General features: G+C 45.1%; 1 protein-coding gene across 5 annotated transcripts in view; it reads right to left on the bottom strand.

The window, feature by feature from the left end:
- Positions 1 to 1,752: 1,752 nt before the first annotated feature.
- The window catches only part of ELK3 (ETS transcription factor ELK3), a 41,126-nt gene continuing 21,792 nt past the window's right edge, over positions 1,753 to 21,086 (bottom strand). For all 5 annotated transcript variants that reach the window (XM_065043420.1, XM_065043446.1, XM_065043439.1 and 2 more), the window contains 3 exons: positions 13,793 to 14,587; positions 7,074 to 7,196; positions 1,753 to 3,366 (listed from right to left, as the gene is read on the bottom strand). In XM_065043420.1, the coding sequence (XP_064899492.1) occupies positions 3,268 to 3,366; positions 7,074 to 7,196; positions 13,793 to 14,587 (1,017 nt within the window). In that variant the 3' untranslated portion in view covers positions 1,753 to 3,267. The remainder of the gene's footprint in view (positions 3,367 to 7,073; positions 7,197 to 13,792; positions 14,588 to 21,086) is intronic.

The following is a 21,086-nucleotide window of genomic DNA, read 5'->3' as shown; positions in this document are numbered from 1 at the left end:
CTTTCAACAGTCATCCATTGCTTCGTTGGTAGGTATTTCCAGATTGGCAAGTGCCTACCTGATGAGGCCAGTTTTATTCAGACAAAACAAACTGTTGACGTAATGGATGTGTCAGATCTTTCTTTCTCCATAGTTTGCTATTGCCCATCGCTGTTTTCCCCACCTTGAAAGTTTTCTTTAGAACTGAAGCCACTTACCTGTGCCAGGGCAGAAGATGTGTGCAATCTCTTGGCAAAGCTACCCGGTAACTGCGGCCCTGCTGGTGGGTACTTGCTTCTCTGGAAAAAGAATAATAAAACAATGTAAAGGTAAGACAAAAATAGCTTAATCATGCACATAGCCTATATCATACCGAAAACTTCATGTATTGCTGAAGCATGAGTAAAATGTAAATCTATCAAAAAAAAACCCAAACCCTGAAGTATGATCAAGTTGCAATTACTCCAGAGAATACTCAAGGAAGAATAACTCCGGTTTTGTTCCCCAGGGTTGGTGTCTTGGAGCTCTCCATGCCACAGAAATATTGATGCTTTCACTGTATTTATTTTATAAACGTTTATTTGACCTTCCTCTACAGTTAAAAAGATACCTGCTAAGAAAATCCAACAGACATTTACCAATAGAATATTTTCTTCAGTGTAAAGCAAAATAATCTAGTGGTTTTGGTAAGTGCTGGACTTGAGGGGCCGGACTTTATTTGTATAAATACTTCATTTTGTCCCCAGTAGGAAGAATTTTTGTTGCACATCATTGACCAGTTTGGAAGGCAGATTCCATTTTGACAACCTGGGGTTTTTTTTGTTAATTGAAAAATCAACCAGCAAAACAAGATGTGAAGATGTGTTCTGTTGCTATTTTTATTCTCTCAAAGATGAGGAGACAGCTCTGCTTTCCAGTTTCTAGGTGTCTTAAGTTTTATTGGATTCTCTTAGACCCTTGACAGTCATCTGTTGAAACAGTGTTTTTTGGGTTTTGTCCAAGAATTACTATTTTCTACTATCTCTAAACGTTACTCAAGGAGGTAGGGGAGGTGTGGGGGTGTGTGTTGAGGTGGTGTTGAGCCTTTTGAGAAGAAAAAACATCTGCCTTATTAATAGCAAAACCTTGGAAGAAACAGTCATGAGAATTTTTATGAGTATCTACTTTTTAAACCCTTCACCTCTGTTGCTTTTTTCTCCCGTTAGCTATCCTGGTGTGTTCAAGGCAAAACCCCACTGAAGTATTTGTGCTTTTTTAAAAGTGAGAGGAGCACTGGCTCTGGAGTGTGAACAATTGCCTCTCTCTAACTTGGTTACTGAAAAATACTCTATGTACCTGGGAGGAATCCACTGAAAGAGAATATTTGACCTGTGAGCCCTTGTGATTTCATCTCCGCTGGACTAGTCAACATGTTACCTGCTGCCTCTTCTTCACACCTATTCTGATTTTACTCGGTATAAAACTTCCCTTCGCTCTTCAGCTTTGCATGGGTTCATCTTCTGGTTTTGACTCCGCAGGGTGGTACCTCTTGGAGCTCTTAAAACGCTCAATCGAGCAAATGGCTTCATTCTTTCTCTTTATGTCTTGCACCTAATTGCTCTGTTTATCAGCACTGGTACTTTGTACAGATACAGCAGGTTTTTATCCCGTTAATTGCTGCAAGTGAAACTTGAGGAGTCATTTTTGGTTGTGCAACCCAGGAGCCTGAGGAAAATTCCTGCTGTCTTTTGTCAGGCTACCTCTGCCCCAAAAATGGCTTTTCAACATCATAACTGCATTAATAAAATGTTTATTTAGCACCTTTCAGGTTGAAGGATCCAAAAGCACTTTACAATTAACTACACACATCATCACTGAAATGCATCCAAGCAGAAAATCAGCAGACGACTCACTGCATAACTTTCCAAAAGAACGGACTTGGAAAGCAAAATAGAAGCTCTAATGACCTGTAGCAAACAGGATTCTGATTTTGGTTTGGTTTTTGAAGGTCTCATCTGAAAAACCTACGTGGTAAAGCTGCATTCAACCCGATTTAGCCACCTCAGAAAACTGAAGATTTGCATCAGCCCGGCCAAGATTAGAATCTGTGGTGCCAGGGAGTCTAGCCTAAGCCTAACCTGACATTTAGATGACTAAACCATCTACCTCAAGGTAGAGGACATACCCAGTAAGTTCAAGTTGCGAGTATATAGTAACACAGTGCTGGTTTTTAATCCAGAATTCAGATGTTTATACATAAACATCCTGCTTGTACAGTATGCCTCTTGACGAGCCCCAGGCATTCATTTACAGTCCCGTAACTTTTCCAGCTTTGGGGGGAGGAGAAAAGTGACTTTCTGAGCTTGAGCAGCCAGAACCATCTTTCCAGGGAAATAGTAGAAGGCACTTGGCACGGCTGAACAAAGCACCTGGAAATTCTCTATCAGGAATGATCCTCATTCCCTGGGAGGACAGAGATTACCTGCAGTCTTTCCAGCTGTAACGCTGACAGTTCATAAGAAGTATACGCCAATTAAATTCTGAGCAACATCTCATTTTCTACAGATATACTCTCAAGTGCTGGAAATGTCTCGAATATACACAGCCCAGTTCCTCCCTGTTGCAACTCTGCACAAGAACTTGGGCATAAATGTGTAAATGTGGCTTTGTTACTCCTAAATGCATCTCCCGACTGTAACGTCGATTACGTTTTTCACTTCAGCAAAGAAAAATTATAAGGCTATTTTTATACAATTGGAAAGCACTTAATACAAAGTTACATGAATACACTGCATCGTATGGCCTACCCGTGGAGAAAATACTGAAATAACTACCATAGGGCTGTTCAATACTAGTTTTGTCTTTCAACCTTTTATCTTAATACTAGAAAATATATAAATCATTTACGTGACAATATGCAAAGGAAGGCACAGCCGGTTATAGTTTACACAAGCACAATGCATAATATGCAGAAAAAGGGATTAAAAAGAAGCTTCACATCCTTATTAGATACATTGTTGCGATCCATTAAGAAAAGTACTTCATCAACAACAGAAGTGTTCAACACTTGAGAGCTACGATATAAAAAAATTATAATTCATTTAATGCAAAACAGATTTATATATACTTTTATATATAAACACTGTTTAAAAAATGCTAACATAATAAAAGTAGATTATCCATGTAATGAAAAGTGCAAACCAAAGTAATAGAGGGTTTCACAATGTCCTTCTCATGACACAGGAAAAACGAGCCCATAGGAATGAAGTGTTAAATCCACCAGTAAGTCCTTGGTGCGATGAGGCATCATCAGGATTTCTGAGCGTTTGGAGAGAGCAGGACTGGCGAAGAGGCTCCGTCCAGGCTGGGGAGCGGCACCGGGATGTGGCCATTTAGCAGAGTTGGAAACTGGAAGAGGCCAAAGGGTAGAAATTACTCTTCTCTCTCAAAGTATTCGGCCCAGAAGGGCATACATTTAGCATCAGCAACTGACTCAGGGTGGTCTCAGGGCTTATCATTTCTATACAGGAAGATATATACCACATGTAAAATCGAGGATGAAATCTGAGTAATTTGTACACGTGTGGGGATGTGTAAATCTGTTACTGGCTGGTTTTTATATAAGAGCTCACGTAACGATACAGCTGTTGTCAACCTGGGAAAGTGAATACTACAGAGCAATCTTTGCCATCCATTCTGCTTTCCCAAAATGTTTTTCAGTCTATAAAATACTAAAATCCATGTTTTTCGCTCACCCTTCATAAAAGCAGTAAAGAGCTCTGCAAAAGGGAAAGCTGAGAGAGATTTTAGGGCAGAAAAAACACAATTGTGAATATAAACATGGGAAAAATTACTCTCAAGTAATTACAGTTTCTGCCTGTATTCACTAAGAAAGCACAGACTAGGTAGGCCGGATCATTCGTTATGTGAAGCAGAATATGCCGTAATACAGTATTAACCTTCTACTTCTGAAATACTGCGCAAAAAATACTGATTCAATACCTAACCCGTATACTCCTAGTTCATGACAGCGTCCTAACTTGCTTGCAGTGACGTGTAGTGACTAGTTCTTAACATCTGACCTGAGCAAAAGCAAAGCAAGTAGGTGGAACGAACGTGCTGCGGCATGAGGCAGGAGTTGTCCCTGCCATAGATACCCATCTGGCCTCCAGGCCGGTACCACGAGCTGCGCCGCGCTTCTCCTGGCTCTGAATAACAGAGCTCCTGACTTGGAGTGTCTGGTGCACTTTTACCACCGATCGGATCAGTCCTTCAGCAGCCAACGGTGGCATAATCAACCTCTGCACGTGTGTGTAATCGGCTCATAACAGGATTACTCTTCCGCAAAGACGTTAGATAGCGATATTGATCTTCCAATGTTGAGAATCACGCTGAGCAGGGCAGCAGGGGGCTGGAACTGCGCTCCCGGGGGCTGCAGGACCGGCTGATAGCTCTATTTTAACCAAACCTCAGGAAATGTTTCTGTCGCTTCTGCCGAGATTCATTAAAACACAGAACTCGATAACAAGCTCTTGCTTTTCTAGTCTAGGTTCCAAAGTGAGACATGTAAATTACAAAGTGGTTCATGTGATTTCTAAAGCTGACAAAGGGTTGTTAGGTCTCTGTTGAAGCCGGTGGCACACTGGCACTACGGCCTGAGATGCAAACAATGCTGGTGTCGCAATTTCATCCTTCTCCTGGTCTCCACCCCAACCCAGCTCTCTTGTTCTTCCTGTTGTCTCTGTAGCCCCTGGGGCCAGGATGATGCTCTGTATTCATACACCTCCATACAGTGAGGATCTGAGACTGGCCTATGCCTTCTCAGTGCTGCCATCTATACAATGGTAGCAAAGAAAATAAAACACTTCATTTAGTTAGCTAAGTGCTAACTGAAATAAGTATTCAAGCTGACTTGGTAGTCTTTCCTTTTGGCTGTATTTTCTTGACCAATTCTGTGCAAGTCTTTTGCTGTTCCAGTTATGTGGTAATTTCAAACTAATGACAAAATATCAAAGTAAGTTTAATTACACAGCAGTGTGGCATCAAAGGGAAGACTTGCCAGGTAGGTCAATATCAATTGTGTGGAAGGAGCCTGCAGATTTCAGTGATGCTCTACATGGGCTGTAGGGGTGTACAGGCCTAGCTGTATGGGAGTTGCTTTCACATTATAAACATCAAAGCAGAGCTTTTACCGGTTAAAAAGCATCTATGTGCTCTGTGAGGCAGCAGGCACGTAGTTGTGTCCAGCACAGCCAGAACAGGCTCCTCAGGGTTCCTTAAAGGAGGGACTGCACCCTCCCATAGGCTTGTTCTGGGTCGTATGGGACCACGGACACGGGTGGCTCCCACCCTGCTCCTTGTGCTACACAAAGATGAGTACTAAAGAACCAAAAACCATAGTTAGTGCCAAGCATAGCACTGTTGTGAAAAGCAGCACACACCTGAAATAAATTCAGGAACCCAGTCTCTCCTCCACGCACGCCAGCAGGAAAGGGCACAGAGGCAGATGGGCAGCGGCAGAGCTGCCCCGGCCGCTTGCTGCTGGCAGCACTTTGACTCCTTCCACAAGGACCGAATGGTCTTTCAACTCCCAGGGCGAATGAGCAGGTGGAAGCAAAAGTGACTTGTGAAGCAGCCCCAGCTCTCACCTCCCCTCCCTGCCCAGCTGTAGGGAGCCGGGCCTGGAGCTCTGCCCCAAGGCCCATGCGGGATGACCAGCAGTTGTCAGTGGGGTTGGCTAAGCTTCGGCTGCACTTGCCCTTTCCTATTTACTGTCTAAATCAAGTGCCATGCTCTAAAGACTTGTCAGTATGGCCTTTGCCTGAATCCAACATGGTTTATAAGGCCCTTTGGGTCTCTCAGAAGGGAGACAGTCAAGGCTGGTCTTCAGTCTCAGTTCCCACAGGGGTTGGCCTGTGTCCATCCATACAAGCTCGATTCAGGCCGTGGCACAGACGCGTCCCTCTTAAACAAAATGTCTGCCTGTTTTTAACCACCTGTGCAAAACTAAGGTCCAATGGGGATAAATGAGTTTATCTGAAACATGAATAAGGAGCCCCAGGGATCCAGGCTGAGCTGTCCCACTGGAGGCAGGACTTACTACCCCAGAGGGGACCCCACCTGAGCAGAGCCCTGGAGCTGGGCAGTCAGTCATGCTGAAGGTTCAGAGACTAATGCAGCAGGCCCATATAGCAGCAGCCCCTCCTCTGTTAGTTCCAGCCCTCCACAGGAGTCAGGGAATTCATTCCAGGGGTGTCCCTGCATTCTTCAGCTGCTCAGATGGCCATCAGCTTCTTGTGCTTCTTGCCAATTAGCTGATCAGCATAATTTCTTCTGTGACTTACTGAATCAGCTGTTCTTCAGCAGCTACAGCTGGAGCTGCTATTATAATACCATCTCCTTCTTAAGTCTCCAGTAAATGCTGCAGCTGAGTGCCATGGCCATTGCAGTTTACTGAATAACTTTTGTACTTACCACATCCCTATAAAACTTGGAGATTTTTACTCTCCCAGTACCCATGAGAGAAGGGACAGTGCTGCCTTTCTCCTGTTAAACACGGAGAGGTCATGCTCAAAGCTGTGCAGTCACTTGGTAGAGGACACAGGGATAATTTGCAGGCGAACTGAAAATGGAGCCTTCAGGTTCAGAGCACCCCTGTTGTAAATACAACTATGCCCTGTCTTTCTGAGTAAGAAGTAGCTCATTAAGACAGAAGGATAAACGTACACTGACCTTACTGTGTGAGACCCAAACCTGTCTCGGTTTTCCTAGAGTCCACCACTCTCCTGGCTGGTCCCTGACTGGTCTGCACTCTCCTCTTGAAGCTCTGAGAGCTCAGTCACCTGCTTTTACTGGGGTCCAGCATTTATTTCTGTTTCCTTCACACAGCATGTATGTGCTTGCTGCAGTAGATGCTGCCCTGTGGGTCCTGACTGTGCTGCCAAGGGTTTAAAGAGGGTGCGAATAAGTAGACCTCTCTTTAAAAGTGCCTGGTAACTCCTGTATTTTCTTAAACTATTTGAAAAGCTCCAGATCGATGTGAGGAGATGCTCCCCTGATGTCTCCTCCACATGTGCACTTTCAGAAATGATACCTGGTGCATTGGCAAGACCTACCTGGAACAGAGTGTTTGGTCCCTGCAGCCTGGCAGGACTCAGAGGAGCAACAGGACTGAGGCTGCTCCAGAAATGAATGCTAGACAGCAGCGGGCTTGGAGTCAGCAATAATCCATTTGGGGTCTGCAAGACAAAAAAAACCCCATCTCATGATGCATACATGGCTCAGGGGTTACAGCTCCAGACAATGGTCATAACCCCCAAAGTCTTGCACTTCACCTACTGGCTCCTTCTCCCAGTGAATGCAGACAGACATACAGCAACTGCCTACCCTACCCTGCCCTGCATCCTGTCTCCGCAGTGCTCGGTACTGGATATCTGCACGTTTAATATTCCTTCATATGCAAATTCATTCAGATGTTACTGTGATTTGCTTTAGAGGAAACACAGTTATAGTTTATTTGAACCACACATGTGACTGTACAAAACACCATGTGTGCCCCAACACCTGTAAACACAGCCTCGGCTCCTTCAGAATAATTTTTTACCTTTTGAAGGGCAGCAATTGCTCAAATCGACTGCAGCTTTTGAAGCATTAATGCAATTGCGTGTGGAGCCCAAAGAGCCACTGGCTGCCCTTTGAAGTTTACTCCTCTGATGGCGCCTGTTCGAAATGGAAGAAGTTCCAAGAACCTGGCGGTGCCCAGGCTGATGCAGCCAGAGGCAGGTGTATGGGCTGCCTGCCCAGAGGGACGCTGGAGAGCACAGCTGATTGTTAGAAAAGAACCAAAAAGGCACTAACTAAGAATTCAAGGCTTTTCCCAGCTCAGAGGTGGCTCCTGCCAGTTCCATGGCGCACAGGGATTGCTCTCGGCGCTTCTAAAGCAGGGTTGGAGGGGAGATGAAGTTAAAGCACATTCAAATCTCCATTCAAAGGAAGAATCACATGAATTATTTTGTATCCAGAGTAACTTTTATCTTTCAAAAAAAAAAAAAACTGCGACATGAAAGTGATGTGACAGTTTTGAACAAAGTGTTCAGCATAATGAATTAATCTCAGCAGTAATCTTGATGCCAATTATCAAAATCAGTCCTATTTAGCAGAGCACTTAATGGAATTTGAGTGCACACTTAGCGAGTAAGTATATATTTCGCTGAGTAGGACAAGTGTCTCGGTGCTCTGCTGAACTGGGGCATCAGTTTGTGCAGAGTTTAGAACATGTGAAGACAAGACAGACGATGAGGAGTATCTCAGTATCTCCCCCTACTACTGAGCACGTCATGCATTCTGGTACCCGCTAGCTTCCCACCAGGACAGAAATATAAACTCCGACATTTGGCAACTGCAACCAGGCGTTCTCACTTCACAGCTTCTTCCACCACGGGCTGTCACATCCAGCTGCCAGGACTCCGCCTCAGCAGGCTCAGAAAGGCAGGTACCACAGCTCACACATATTTTCGAAGACGATGGACATATTATTTGCAAAGCGGTGCCTGAGGGCTCGGCTGTGATGTTTGAGGCTCTGTGCAAATGCGCAAGAATAATACAGACCTGCTCTGACCTGCTTGCACTACAGTTCACAGCAGAGTCAAACAATTAGTTTAACACTGGCAGAAGAGATGGGAGAGACAAGGAGCAGCAAACATTAAGGTCCTCCCAGTGATTCTGTCCCAAGGTGTCTGAAAGGCTCTTTAATACGAAGAGCTTTAATAGGTCGAGAGAGGTTCTCCTCCCCCTCTACTTTGCCCTAGTAAGACCACATCTGGAATATTGTGTCCAGTTCTGGGCCCCTCAGTTTCAGAAGGACAGGGAACTGCTGGAGAGAGTCCAGCACAGGGAAACAAAGTGATTAAGGGAGTGGAGCATCTCCCTTATGAGGAAAGGCTGAGGGAGCTGGGGCTCTTTAGCTTGGAACAGAGTAGACTGAGGGGTGACCTCATTAATGTTTACAGATATATAAAGGGTGAGTGTCACGAGGATGGAGCCAGGCTCTTCTCGATGACAACCAATGATAGGACAAGGGGAAATGGGTACGAACTGGAACACAGGAGGTTCCACTTAAATATGAGAAGAAAATTCTTCTCAGTGAGGGTGACAGACACTGGAACAGGCTGCCCAGGGAGGTTGTGGAGTCTCCTACTCTGGAGACATTCAAAACCCACCTGGACACCTTCCTGTGCAACCTCATCTAGGTGTTCCTGCTCTGGCAGGGGGATTGGACTAGATGATCTCTTGAGGTGCCTTCCAATCCCTGACATTCTGTGATTCTGTGAGCTTGGCTGCTCTCTTATGAATCTCAAAAGAAGAGGGGCTCATGGAGAAATGCAAGGGGGAAGGACACTGCCATCTCCTTTGTGCTGGAGAAGGTGGATCAGAATCACCAGACCCCGTGGAAGAAACCACAGTTATGTCCCAAGGAGTGACAAACATGTGGTATTGCTGGGAAAGCAAAAGGTGTTCATGCAGTAAAACAGCAGGTAAGGTGGTCACAGAAGTACCAGTGAGGTCAGGGATGACAACAGAAGGGGTTAAAGAGTGGGTGGAGGCCTGGCAAGGAGAAAACTTCTGTCTTGATCTCATCAAGTGACAGCTCTTCTCAAAATATCTGAGAAAAAATGCTTGACAAGCAGGCCCTTGTGAACGGCTCCTTCACAAACAGCCTCTTTGCGGGACCACGGGGCAGGAAAAGCGCAGCACCCGTGAGAACACCTTCCCTGTGCCGCTTCACAAGCTGGTGCTCCACAGGCAGGCAGCTACTGATGGGGATTTACAAGGCTGACAAAGAACACACCGAATTAGGTCAGGATAAATGCAGAGAAAAGTCCCATCAGAGTTCCAGACCCGAGCGGACGGAGGAAGAAATGCGGCCGACTCAATATGAGTGATAAAGCATACTTCAACTTTATTGCCCGAGATGGCGTGCATTTATACCAAATACCATAATTATGCATACTTGTCTCTATCTAATAGGCTAAGCACATTTACTTACTCCACCTACTTGGGTTTAGCTAGCTATGCGCATCCCACATTCTTCTGACCCTTATCTCTTCAAAAATATCCTGACCCTGCTTTAGTCAGTACTTTTCCGTTCCCCCCTTTCCCACGGCCTAATAGACAAGCTAACTAAGGCCTACTTATGTCAACTAAAATGGGCTCTGCTCGTACAGTTGCTTGGTGGACTCATGTCTGTGCTCCTTGAGCCAATCCCCGACAGATAAATACTCCGAGATCTACTTACAGAAGAGCCTACTAGCCTTAAAACCAAAGACGTTAATCAGCAACCCAACAACATTTAGCTAAGGACACATTGTTGTGCCAACTGTAGTAAGAGCTCCAATGAGCTCTGCCTCAGTCCTTTATTTTTTCCTCTAAGAATCTGCAGATATCCAGAACTGAAGATCCAGTTCTTGAGAGGGTCTTTTGAAAATAGTGAATAAAACTTGGAGGTGTTTATTCCTACCTAGATAGAGTCAGAGCAAGTCTTCAGAGAGAGAGGAGGTTTGAAACTGAGCTGTCCTCCATTCATTTCTGGAAGCATGTTAACATGCCTAACAACAGTGCTCAGCAAAAGTTCATGTCCTCTGATGATCAGAGCACTGATGTCTGCAAGTTCTGCCAGAGCCAAGAGCCAGCCAAAGCAAGCCTCTGAATCTGTTAATATTTAATGCAAAAAGAGCACGGGGCCTCCCAGGCTTGTTCTCAGTATCTCCATGAGCCAAGCATCAAAACCACCAGAGGACACGTAAGTGTAAACACCACCACAGCACAGGCTATCCTTAAATTACACACGGAAATTGATGTGTCACTTCATTTTCTGCCCTCACGCAGCTGTACATCTGTATTAGATGTAGAACTCAGTGGGAAGTTCCTACTTAAAAAACGTCATTATAATCTAAGCATAGGAACCATTTGGTTAGAAACAATTCATTGCACGGAAAGGATTATGTTCAGCATTGATGCCCGCAGCTCCTGACTTCTCCAACAAAGAATACGTGTAAGTACAATCTTTGCCACTTCTGGCTGTGAGATAACAGACAAGTGCTGTCACACGTACGGTACTTCCCAGGTCATTAGGCACGTGCTGGAGCCTGTACGGTGTATGGGGACACAACACAGACCACGCACGTGCTGGCTGCAGGCACACGGCTGCGTCCGTGAGGAAACAGCGCGTTGTAGATGTTACAAACGCTGAAGTACAGGCCTGAAGAAAAAGAGTCAAAATGATGTATCCACACTGGCCGAGGGAGAGCCAAGAAAAAATAACGAGTGTAAGTGATCTGTAAAAGAAGCAAGTACTGAATAAAATCTAGATATCACAGAATCATGGAATCACAGAATGTTAGGGTTTGGAAGGCACCTCAAGAGATCATGTAGTCCAACCCCCCTGCCTAAGCAGGAACACCTAGATGAGGTTACACAGGAAGGCATCCAGCTGGCTTTTTAATGTCTCCAGAGTAGGAGACTCCACAACCTCCCTGGGCAGCCTGTTCCAGTGCTCTGTCACCCTCATTGAGAAGAAGTTTCTCCTCAAATTTAAGTGGAACCTCTTGTGTTCCAGTTTGTACCCACTGCCCCTTGTCTATCATTGTTTGCCACCGAGAAGAGCCTGGCTCCATCCTCATGACACTCACCCTTTACATATTTATAAGCATTAATGAGGTCACCCCTCAGTCTCCTGTTCTCCAAGCTAAAGAGACCCAGCTCCCTCAGCCTTTCTTGATAAGGGAGATGCTCCACTCCCTTAATCATCTTTGCTGCCCTGCGCTGGACTCTCTCAAGCAGTTCCCTGTCCTGCTATCTCTCTTTGAAGCCAAGCAAATGGAAAGCCGACATTTTTCTACCCAAGTAAGATCCTGTATGAGCTGACGTCTTCAAACCCGTTTTTCTCTTCTGAAACTGGTTGTGTGTATCATGTGCCCTTCCACAGGGCTCCACCCAGGGCTATTCTTTGTGACTGGCAGGTCCAGTGGAAAGCCATCTGAAACACCCTCCCAGGCAGCAGGACCTTCTACATCACTCCTGGAGCAGGAACTGGTGTGTGACACCCTGTGCTGCACCGGCCCCATTGCAGCAGGTGTCTGAGATCTAATAAACCAGAGATCATCCGAGATACCATGCATGCTCTTCCTAGGGTAATGGGATGAATGGCAGATTTCCAGCCTAAGTTAGGGCTGCGGTTATGTTGCATTGTGGTATTACAGTTCTCTGAACACATTTGTCATCTGGTTTTTATTTCATATTCAATAGGTCAAGTATTTAGGATGCAGGGTGCTTCTTATGCATGCTAGAAATAGAAGGCTAAAAGAGAGGAAAAAAGCTGTGTTGCTGTATAGTCAAAAGTTTAAATATGTAGACAGAGAAACTACCCTACACAGGTGCCATCTGCCTCTTCTGTGTTAGGATAACCTGTAAAACAAGATTTGTAATGCCATTAAGTTGCGTAACAGCCATCACGGCCTTAGCCAGCCAGCCTGCTAAAGGGGAGACACAACCATCTAATTCCCTTCTACATCTTTCAGGGGCAATAAGTACACCAGTTTATAGATGAATGAGAAAATGAAATATTCAAAGAAATAAATACAAAATGAGAAATCTCTGTTCATACTGAGTTTTGGGGCAGTAGCAGATTAAAGCGAGCTTGTAATAACCCATGCTGTCATCATATCTGGTTGGCATCTGATACGATTTATTTGTCAGATTTCCTCCCTACGAGCAAAATACTTACTGTGGTTATACCACAGTTAGAGGTTATAAGAGCCTGTCAATGCACCTCAATTTTGGTTCGCCACACTTCTGTTCTTCCTGCCAAACAGAACTTCATTTAAAGGCTTTACAATGTCAAAAACGACAGATAGCGGCCCACAAAATCCAACACCGTCACCTCTGCCAGGTGAATGGGGCAAGGGGATTCTGCGTACAGTGTGAGCCCTAGACAGCCTGAAGTAAATGAGCGCTTGTTACACACACCTTTGTGTTTATTTATTTACTATTTGTTTTGTTTCATGGAGGGTGGGGGGCATGTTAGGGGGTGTTCCCCCACTGGGCTAATTCTAGTCTAGTTTTGCAGTGGTAGCATAAGACAAAACTCACTGATGACACACCGAGTCATTAGCTACCTGATTTTCCTCTTCTCTGAACTGCCAGATTTTTTTTTGTAAACTTGCTTGAAATTGAGAACACGCCATTGACATTGCCACAGATATGTGATTAAAAAGAACAAATAACCTACTGGTTATTCAGTAGGTCTGTGCTGAAAGGAAGCTCTGGCAAGTACTCTGTGGATCTAAAAACTTTGGAAATCAAAACTGGCTTAAAAGCCTTGTCTTAGAAACCACCTAATTTGCCTTGTATTCAAATACTAATGAAAAGGTCACACTGTTTGAATGGATACAACATCTAGGACATAAATCTAACCAAGCATCCCACAATGCACGTGCTCAACTCGTGACCTACAAAAACCCCCGTGTTTTTCTTGTTGTTTTTTTTTCCTGCTTGTTCTGTAGACCTGGAGGCTGCTTTGAACTGATAAGCAATTCACTCACGTTAAGTAACAGCTGCCCATCTCGTTACCCCTCCAGGCAGTCTGTGAACTGTGATGGCTTTTCCCACACCCATGTAGGAACCCCAGGAGGAACCTACTTTCCACCCTTTGTTCAGACCTCTGCTGTGATTCCCTCTTCCCCCAATATTTTTTTTTCCCCATCGGATGATGACAGACCCATAGGGCTGACACAGAAGGAATACCTGGCAAAAACAAGAGCAAACAGGCAGGTCTTACCTGTGCAGTGAAGAAAGCTGGAGTCAGGGATCCCGAAGGAAGAGCGGGGCTGTTGAGGGCGATGGAACCGATGTCAGTGCTGGAGAGAACCATGGGGGGGGCGGAGATTTCCAAGCCTTTGGGCTTTTTAGCCTTTGGGGGAAGAGATGGAGATTTTGCCTTGGAGCCTGAGGAGAGGTTCAGAGGCTCAAGGGAATCTGAGTCGTGGCAATTGGACTCAAGGAAGAGGCTCCTGTGTTCTGCAGGAAGGGGTGAGGTGGGAGACAGAGACGGTGACCTGGAGGAAGATGATGATGGAGATGAAATGCTGGCACTGTTGGGTAGCATTAAGGAAGATATTTTAGCTGATACTGACGAGCTGAGAAAAGCAGAGGCAGCTGCTGTTTCGGAAGTGGAAGGCAATGACACCATGGGCCTCATCACTTGTTTGTCTGTTTTGTTTGTCACGAATCTTATAACAGTCCGAACTTCTTCGACTGGTGTGTTCCCTTCTGACTTCTCCTCCAGTTTTTCTGTTTTGATTGGCTTGTAAGGATCTGGCTGGTTCTGCAGAGAGTTGATAGTGAAGGAGGAGTACAGGCCAGAGTGGATATATTCATTACGACTTGTGCTTTTGAGTGCTGACAAGCTGTGCTTGTGCTGATCCCTGCTCTCAGAAGGCATCTTACAGTCGCTGTCCTGCAGCAAAAGGTTCTCTCTGCTGATTTCCACAGCATGCGGATCCATTTTTAAAATCTCAGGAAAGCAGACAAATTTGTACACAAATTTTTGTCCGATCACTTTCTTGATGATGTTCTGCAAATACAAAAGCAGATGCTAGAAAGATCAGCATTTTAGAGGCACTGAGTACAGCAAACATAAGGGGATGCATGAGGGTGGGGGTGGGCACAGCTCCTTCCGTGAGCTGAGCAGGTCATTCTGGTGGGGCTCCTAACACTGCTCATCCTTGGCTTATTCCCATGTCCCTGCTCAGCCAGGAAAATCACCCTCTGCTCCTCATGGTGCCTTACAAAATCACCATTACTAGGTGATAAAGACCTAGAGGTGGGCAGTTTTCCTCCTGTTTCCTCTGAGGCAGCTTGGGAATGCTTTCTTTCCAGTAAAAAAAACTGTTCTGCCACCTTGCACACTCAAGCCATGGCATCGTTTGTGTTTCACGACGACTGCAAACTCCTTCCTTTATGCCTCCCAAAACTGACACCAACTACCCTGAGTGTGAAATACTCTCAGAATGTCTGCAAGGGACAAAACCTCCCCAACCTCCCTGCTCCAGTTATGTACCTTCCCTTCCTCACCACATGCAGGATTGACCTGGGCTGGGAGTGACACTCAACAGTCATGGACTGTGTCTGTGACAGACACAAGTGCTTGCACAGCTTGGAACAGCATTTGTGTCCTCCTGTATCCCCTGTGCTATCTCCAGGTTGGCATGAGGCTCAGGATGCTCACTGGTGCAGGCAGAGGTTTTCATCGGTTTAAGCAGGCTACTGAAATTAATTACTGAAAAAAACACCTCAAACCTCTCAAAGGTTTGTAGAACCCAGGAAAATGACTGGAACATTTATCACCCTAAGCCAAGTTCTGTGGAAAACAAGAAGCGATATCTCCTGAGACTTCCATAGCGATCTCTCTCCTCTTGAAGCCTCTGGTGGGGAGTTTGTCTTTAAAGTCACCTCTGAAAAACCCTTTCCAAGAAGCTTCCCTTTAGTGCCACACGTCTGCTGCACCTCCAGCTGATACTCTGCAAACAGACATCTGCTTTTCTGTACATATGGGGATGTAAATATTTACAGTATTCCTAAAAATCTAATTTGCTTTTCATTCCGCCACAGATTCTGAGACCAGTAGAGGAAACATTTGTTAAACTGACTGAAAATGAAAAAAAAAAAAGAGAGAGAGAGAAAGAAAAAGGAATACAATCATCATCTTTATTTATATATAGACAGTACCTAGTGCTGGGTGCTTGCAGTGCCCACACTACACCTTTTTTGTCACAAAAGCAAGGCTCATCTTGGGAAAGAAGAGTCTGCACTTGGGTATCAGAACCTGTTCTGTCTTTCAGCTGAGCTTCTACACCCTGTAACTCATCTATCTGAACATCCTGGCGTTTCATTCAGGCACCTTCTTGCACACAAAATCAAACCTACAAAGAGCCCTGGGACACAGCTTTGCTCCACACGTCAGGAGCTGTGGCACAAATGGAGAAAGTTGTTTCTCAAGTTGATAACGGGGATCTGTAGCAAAGAGAATTAAATTCAGCAAGCTCAGAGTAAAGGCGCAGAACTGCCCTCTTCTATGCCCAACCGTACACACATCTCCACACCTGGTGGATCCTGCAATGCCTATTTTTGCCCTCCAAAAGTTCAGGACATGCACTTAGCCCACAGAATCTCAGTCTGCACAAGCTTTAATTCCCATGGCTTTGGGCTAGGCCTAGATTTTTTGGGGGGAGGAGGGTGTCTTAATCAGGTGAAACATTGGATGGACACATTTTTTCTGCACTCTCAATATTACATTCTTGAAAAAGGCAAAACCTCCAAACTACTCACATACAAAAAGAAACATCCCAACTGGATTTTGTTTTGTTTTGTTTTGTTTTTTTTTTAATACATATTTTTTAATTTAAAATAATGCTTCCCCTCTGCTCCTGGCAGCTTTGAGTTATTGCTACATCAGGCCCTGGCGACTGAGATCCTACTTGGAAAATGTGAGTCCCAGCAGAAGAAGATTAAATGTATTTCAGGGTGGGACTTTTACACTGATACAGGCCTGAAACAGGGGAACACTGCTATAAAAATAACCAAACCGGCTCATGAGTTTATACTTCCTCTGTTATTATTAAATATAGTTATATTTTAAGAAGGTCTCAGTGTGGCTCCAGTGACTCTCTAAGCCTGCAGCAAAGGCCCGCTTAACGATGGCTGGAGATGAAAAGGATCCAAGTGCAGATCCCTCAAGAACTTTCAGGCTTCTCTGAAATGTGGAGCCTGAGGAAATCTCTGTCAGCATGTAAGAGAAAATAAGGATGCAAATTAATTAAGTGCCTCTGAAATGCCACTGGCTTTTCTAAATTTCTTTTTGACAAATAACAGAGGTGAAGGTAAAAAGCAGCTTATTTTACCATCACCTCAGTGATCTGTCAGAATCATTCTGAGCTGTGGATGATGGTTCAAACCACAGAAGACAGCGACAGGCACTACAACAAGCAGGGGTCTTCCACCCTCAGTTTGAAGAGCAAAGGAGGCTGCCTTATATTAAGGATTGCATTTGCAGGGAGATTAGACCACTCGCTTGGTAGCAGGACTGTAAATATACAGAATCATACAATCATTTTGTTTGGAAAACACCTTTAAGTTTAACAAGTACAACCATAACCCTAACACTGCCAAATCCACCACTAACCATGTCCCTAAGAACCTCATCTACGTGTCTTTTTAACACCTCCAGGGATGGTGACTCAACCACTTCCCTGGGCAGCCTGTTCCAGTGCCTGACAACCCTTTCTGTGAATGTTTCTTCAAATCCAATCCAAACCTCCCCTGGCACAACTTGAGGCCATTTCCTCTTGTCCTATCACTTGTTACTTGGGAGAAGAGACCAACACCCTCCATGCTACAACCTCCTTTCAGGTAGTTGTAGACAGCGATAAGGTCTCCCCTCAGCCTCCTTTTCTCCAGGCTGAACAGCCCCAGTTCCCTCAGCTGCTTCTCATCAGACTTGCGCTCCAGACACTTCACCAGCTTTGTTGCCCTTCTCTGAACTCTCTCCAGCAACTCAATGTCTTCCTTGTAGTGAGGGGCCCAAAACTGAACACAGAATTCAGGGTGCAGCCTCACCAGTGCCAAGTACCGGGGACAATCACTGCCCTAGTCCTGTAGGCCACACAATTTCTGATACATATATATATATATATATGTATGTGCACATTTGGCCCTTTTTTATTGTTGTTCTTTTAACTTTCTAGGTAAGTTCCCCTGTGAGCAGCCTTGCCATAAGCGCTAGTGGCTGCGGGCCAGGGCTGTGGGGAACTCCGAGGCTGCTGGGGATGGCAACTGCTGGGCCAGTGCAGCTGCTGGGGAGGAGAACTGGGCAAGCAGGCTGGGAGCGGGGGCTCCAGTCCAATGGCTTAAAAAAAAAACCCTCTTATCAAGAGACAGCACTCTGACATTTAGAAAGAAAGCAGGGAGCTGGGAATGCCCCTCTTCTCTTGGCTTCTTGACTGTTCCGCACTTGAACACTTTACACTTCCCTTCCTGTGTCCCCAGTGTGTCACACAGTGACTACAGCAAATGTGACCACCCCCATTGCAAAGTGCTTTGCAAGCTGCCGATCAGAACTGGGTACAGCACTGCCTGACATCTGCTCTAGCATGCCTGCTGTGTGAGGAAGCTCAGGTTTTATTATCACCACATCGCTTCAGGCACTCACTGTATGAGCAACTCCAAAACCAGCCTTACCCCAGTGCCCTGAATCACCAGCTGGAGGGATGGGTCTCTCCCCCTGTCCTTCTCCACAGAACAGACAGCTGAGCCGGATGCCAAAGGCTCAGTGGCCTGGTTCCCCCTGCAGTTTAAACCAGGCTATAATGTGGTGTTTGGGTTTTTGTGTCTGTGTGTCAATTATGCATTTGCACTAGTACTTTTGGAAGGCTTCCAAAAATAGAGAGGAGGAGCTGTTTGCCCTTCTCAACAGCACATGATCTCTGGGATTCTTTCCAGTTTTCTCCTTTCCTCACAGGCGTTTTCTGGTGAAACTCAGACTTCTTCTGTCATGTGTTTTATTTTCATCAACTCTGACTCTTACTCCCTGGTTTGAGCCATATAGCACTAAGGTGTAACTATACTAACTACCAGTGCGCCACAAGGATTTTAGTGGCATGGCTCAAACCTGCTAGCTAGCAAGTTTGCTGGAGACTAAGGAGTCTTAGGAGACTAAGCTGGGAAACAGGACCCAGTTCCCAGTTGAACTTCAGACTAATGAGGGGCCTCAGGGGCAGAAAGACCAGATTGGGACTTTTTTCCTGCCCCCAGGAAGTGATTTATAATCAAGGTGCCCGAGATCTCAAAATTTATGGCAGAACAGGATTAACTTGTCTGTAGGTACTAAACATCCCTGCTTGGAAAAGAAGGACGAGAGCTGTAGCTGCTGGACTTAACTCCCATTTGGATGTGTCGCAAGTTTCCTGGCTCCAAGAGTACTAAGGGACCACCTGTAGGGACACTTAGGCTATGAATTCCCCACAGGACTCTGGGCTGCCTCTGGCTATTGGAAACCCTGCCTACAGAGAGGGCTGCTCACATCCCCATGTCTGAAGTACAAAAGCTGGCAGGAGGTACCTGTGGCTGCATAGTTTGCACCAAAAACCAGAGCATGTGTCCATTTCAGCATGTGCAGGCAGGCGGGTTCTCTTAACATCACACTTTATGCATTTATGCTTATTATACTGTGTGCACAGAAGCTAGATTTTGTGAAATTTTTGATGGAGACACAGGTGCTACTAGAGTGTGAGCCTATACAGACCTTGGGAAGAGCAAGGCTCTCCTTTAGCTGGATTTCAGTCTTTCCTCACCTGCCTCCATCTGGAAGGCAAAGGCCGTTCCTCTGGCCAGCACCTTTGGCCAGGTTCTCTACTCTCTCTGCTGCAGCTCACTGGGCGTCCCTTTTCTCCCACATCAAACATCAACTGTTTGTCACGCCCTTCGGGGGTTCTTGGGTTTTCTCCTCTACCCATCACTTCTTACTGAGTATCAAATACTTTACTTCCATCTTTCCATAAGGACAGCACTCAATAATCACTTTTATGCCATTTCAGACAAGCACTTTCAAGAGCAACATGTGGAAGTCAGGAAAGAAGCTGTTTCCAGTTCTCTATAAAGCTATTTTCTAACGCTCCTTTAAGTATTTCCTTATAACACCTCTTACCTCTACCACTACAAAACATATAGCTGGTACTCTAGCACCATCATACCGCAATTGTTTCACTGTAATATTCTGTCTCCCCTGAGGTAACTCAAGAGAAGATCTTCCCAAAAGTAAAACAACCGTTTCTATTATCACTTTATAGCCTGAAGTTCTGTAAGCAGAATAAGCAAGGGACCCTCTTCCCAAAGCAATTCTTCCACGCTGCCACCCACACTTGGGCATTTAAAACAGGAACTTAACCAGACTGCAGGGTCTGACCTGTTATGGGAAGGGAGGGAATGCCATGGGCACCCCTGAATCCTGAGAGCACCTGAGAAGCTCTGTCTCCTTACAGTGCAACAAGCACAAAGCAGCCCATATTATTTATATACCGTACATCACCCTGCCAACCCATCTAAACAAGCAGGCAGCCATTAACTGAAACTAAAATGATTTATTCTGTCTTTAGAAGACAGATTGAATAGCACTCACTGAGTAAAGCCTGGGGCGACATACTGTTCAGAGAGGATGCAAAAAAATATTGAATAGTTCATCACAACAGTATGTGACTGTGTAATTAAAGATGTGACATAACTCATGCAAACATTAAGGTTACCCAGGGAACTGCGATTCTTGCATTTCCGAACTTCTGAGGGCTTGACTTCCACAACTGCTACATCCTATTAGTGTTGGTATCCACATGTAAATTCCTGGATTCGCCCTCCTTCCCTCAAAACAAAAAACCCTCTTGGGGAAAACTCACTAGCTTCCCTCTTGTGGTGTCATCTTGAAATTTTCATGGAGACCTTTAGCAGTCCTGAAACCGCTAGAGACTTCCAAAAGGTATCATCTGTCATTACAGCTATCAGAAAAACAAAGTAACTGGGCAACTTCAACAAAAAGAAAGGTACTAATCTTACTTATAAAGGTACTTTAGTTCTAAACATCAAGCTAAAGTGTTCTGCCTGGGAAAAGATGCGAAGGACTTCCTTGCTTGAAATCAGTACAAGAGATTTCTGAGCAGCAGAAGTGTGTGACATGATGGACATGCTGCTCAAGCTGTACGTAGAGAGACTGCAGGATGCCTTTCCTCAGCGCTATCTGTCATCCGTTCTGCTGCTCTGTTGAGGGAATAGGGGAAATGCATTAAATAAAAAGTGGGGAGGGGAATTAAGGTAAGGAACAAATGAGGATATGGGAAGTCTTCAGATTATCTACAAACCTTTAGCAAACAGAATCATGATAGCAAATTACAATCAAGACATGCTACATTCTACATTTCCTGGGGTGCTTTATATTTGAATTTAATATAAATCTAGCCATCAGCCTCAAGAGCACATCATGCTTCCTTTCAAAGCCAGGCTAAGGAACTTGTCCTAATTGTGTTATTTTT

Source organism: Columba livia, chromosome 1 (genome assembly GCF_036013475.1).
Source record: "Columba livia isolate bColLiv1 breed racing homer chromosome 1, bColLiv1.pat.W.v2, whole genome shotgun sequence".
NCBI lineage: Eukaryota > Metazoa > Chordata > Aves > Columbiformes > Columbidae > Columba > Columba livia.
The sequence above is the reverse complement of the archived record's forward strand: the minus strand, read 5'-3'. Positions and strand labels throughout refer to the sequence as shown.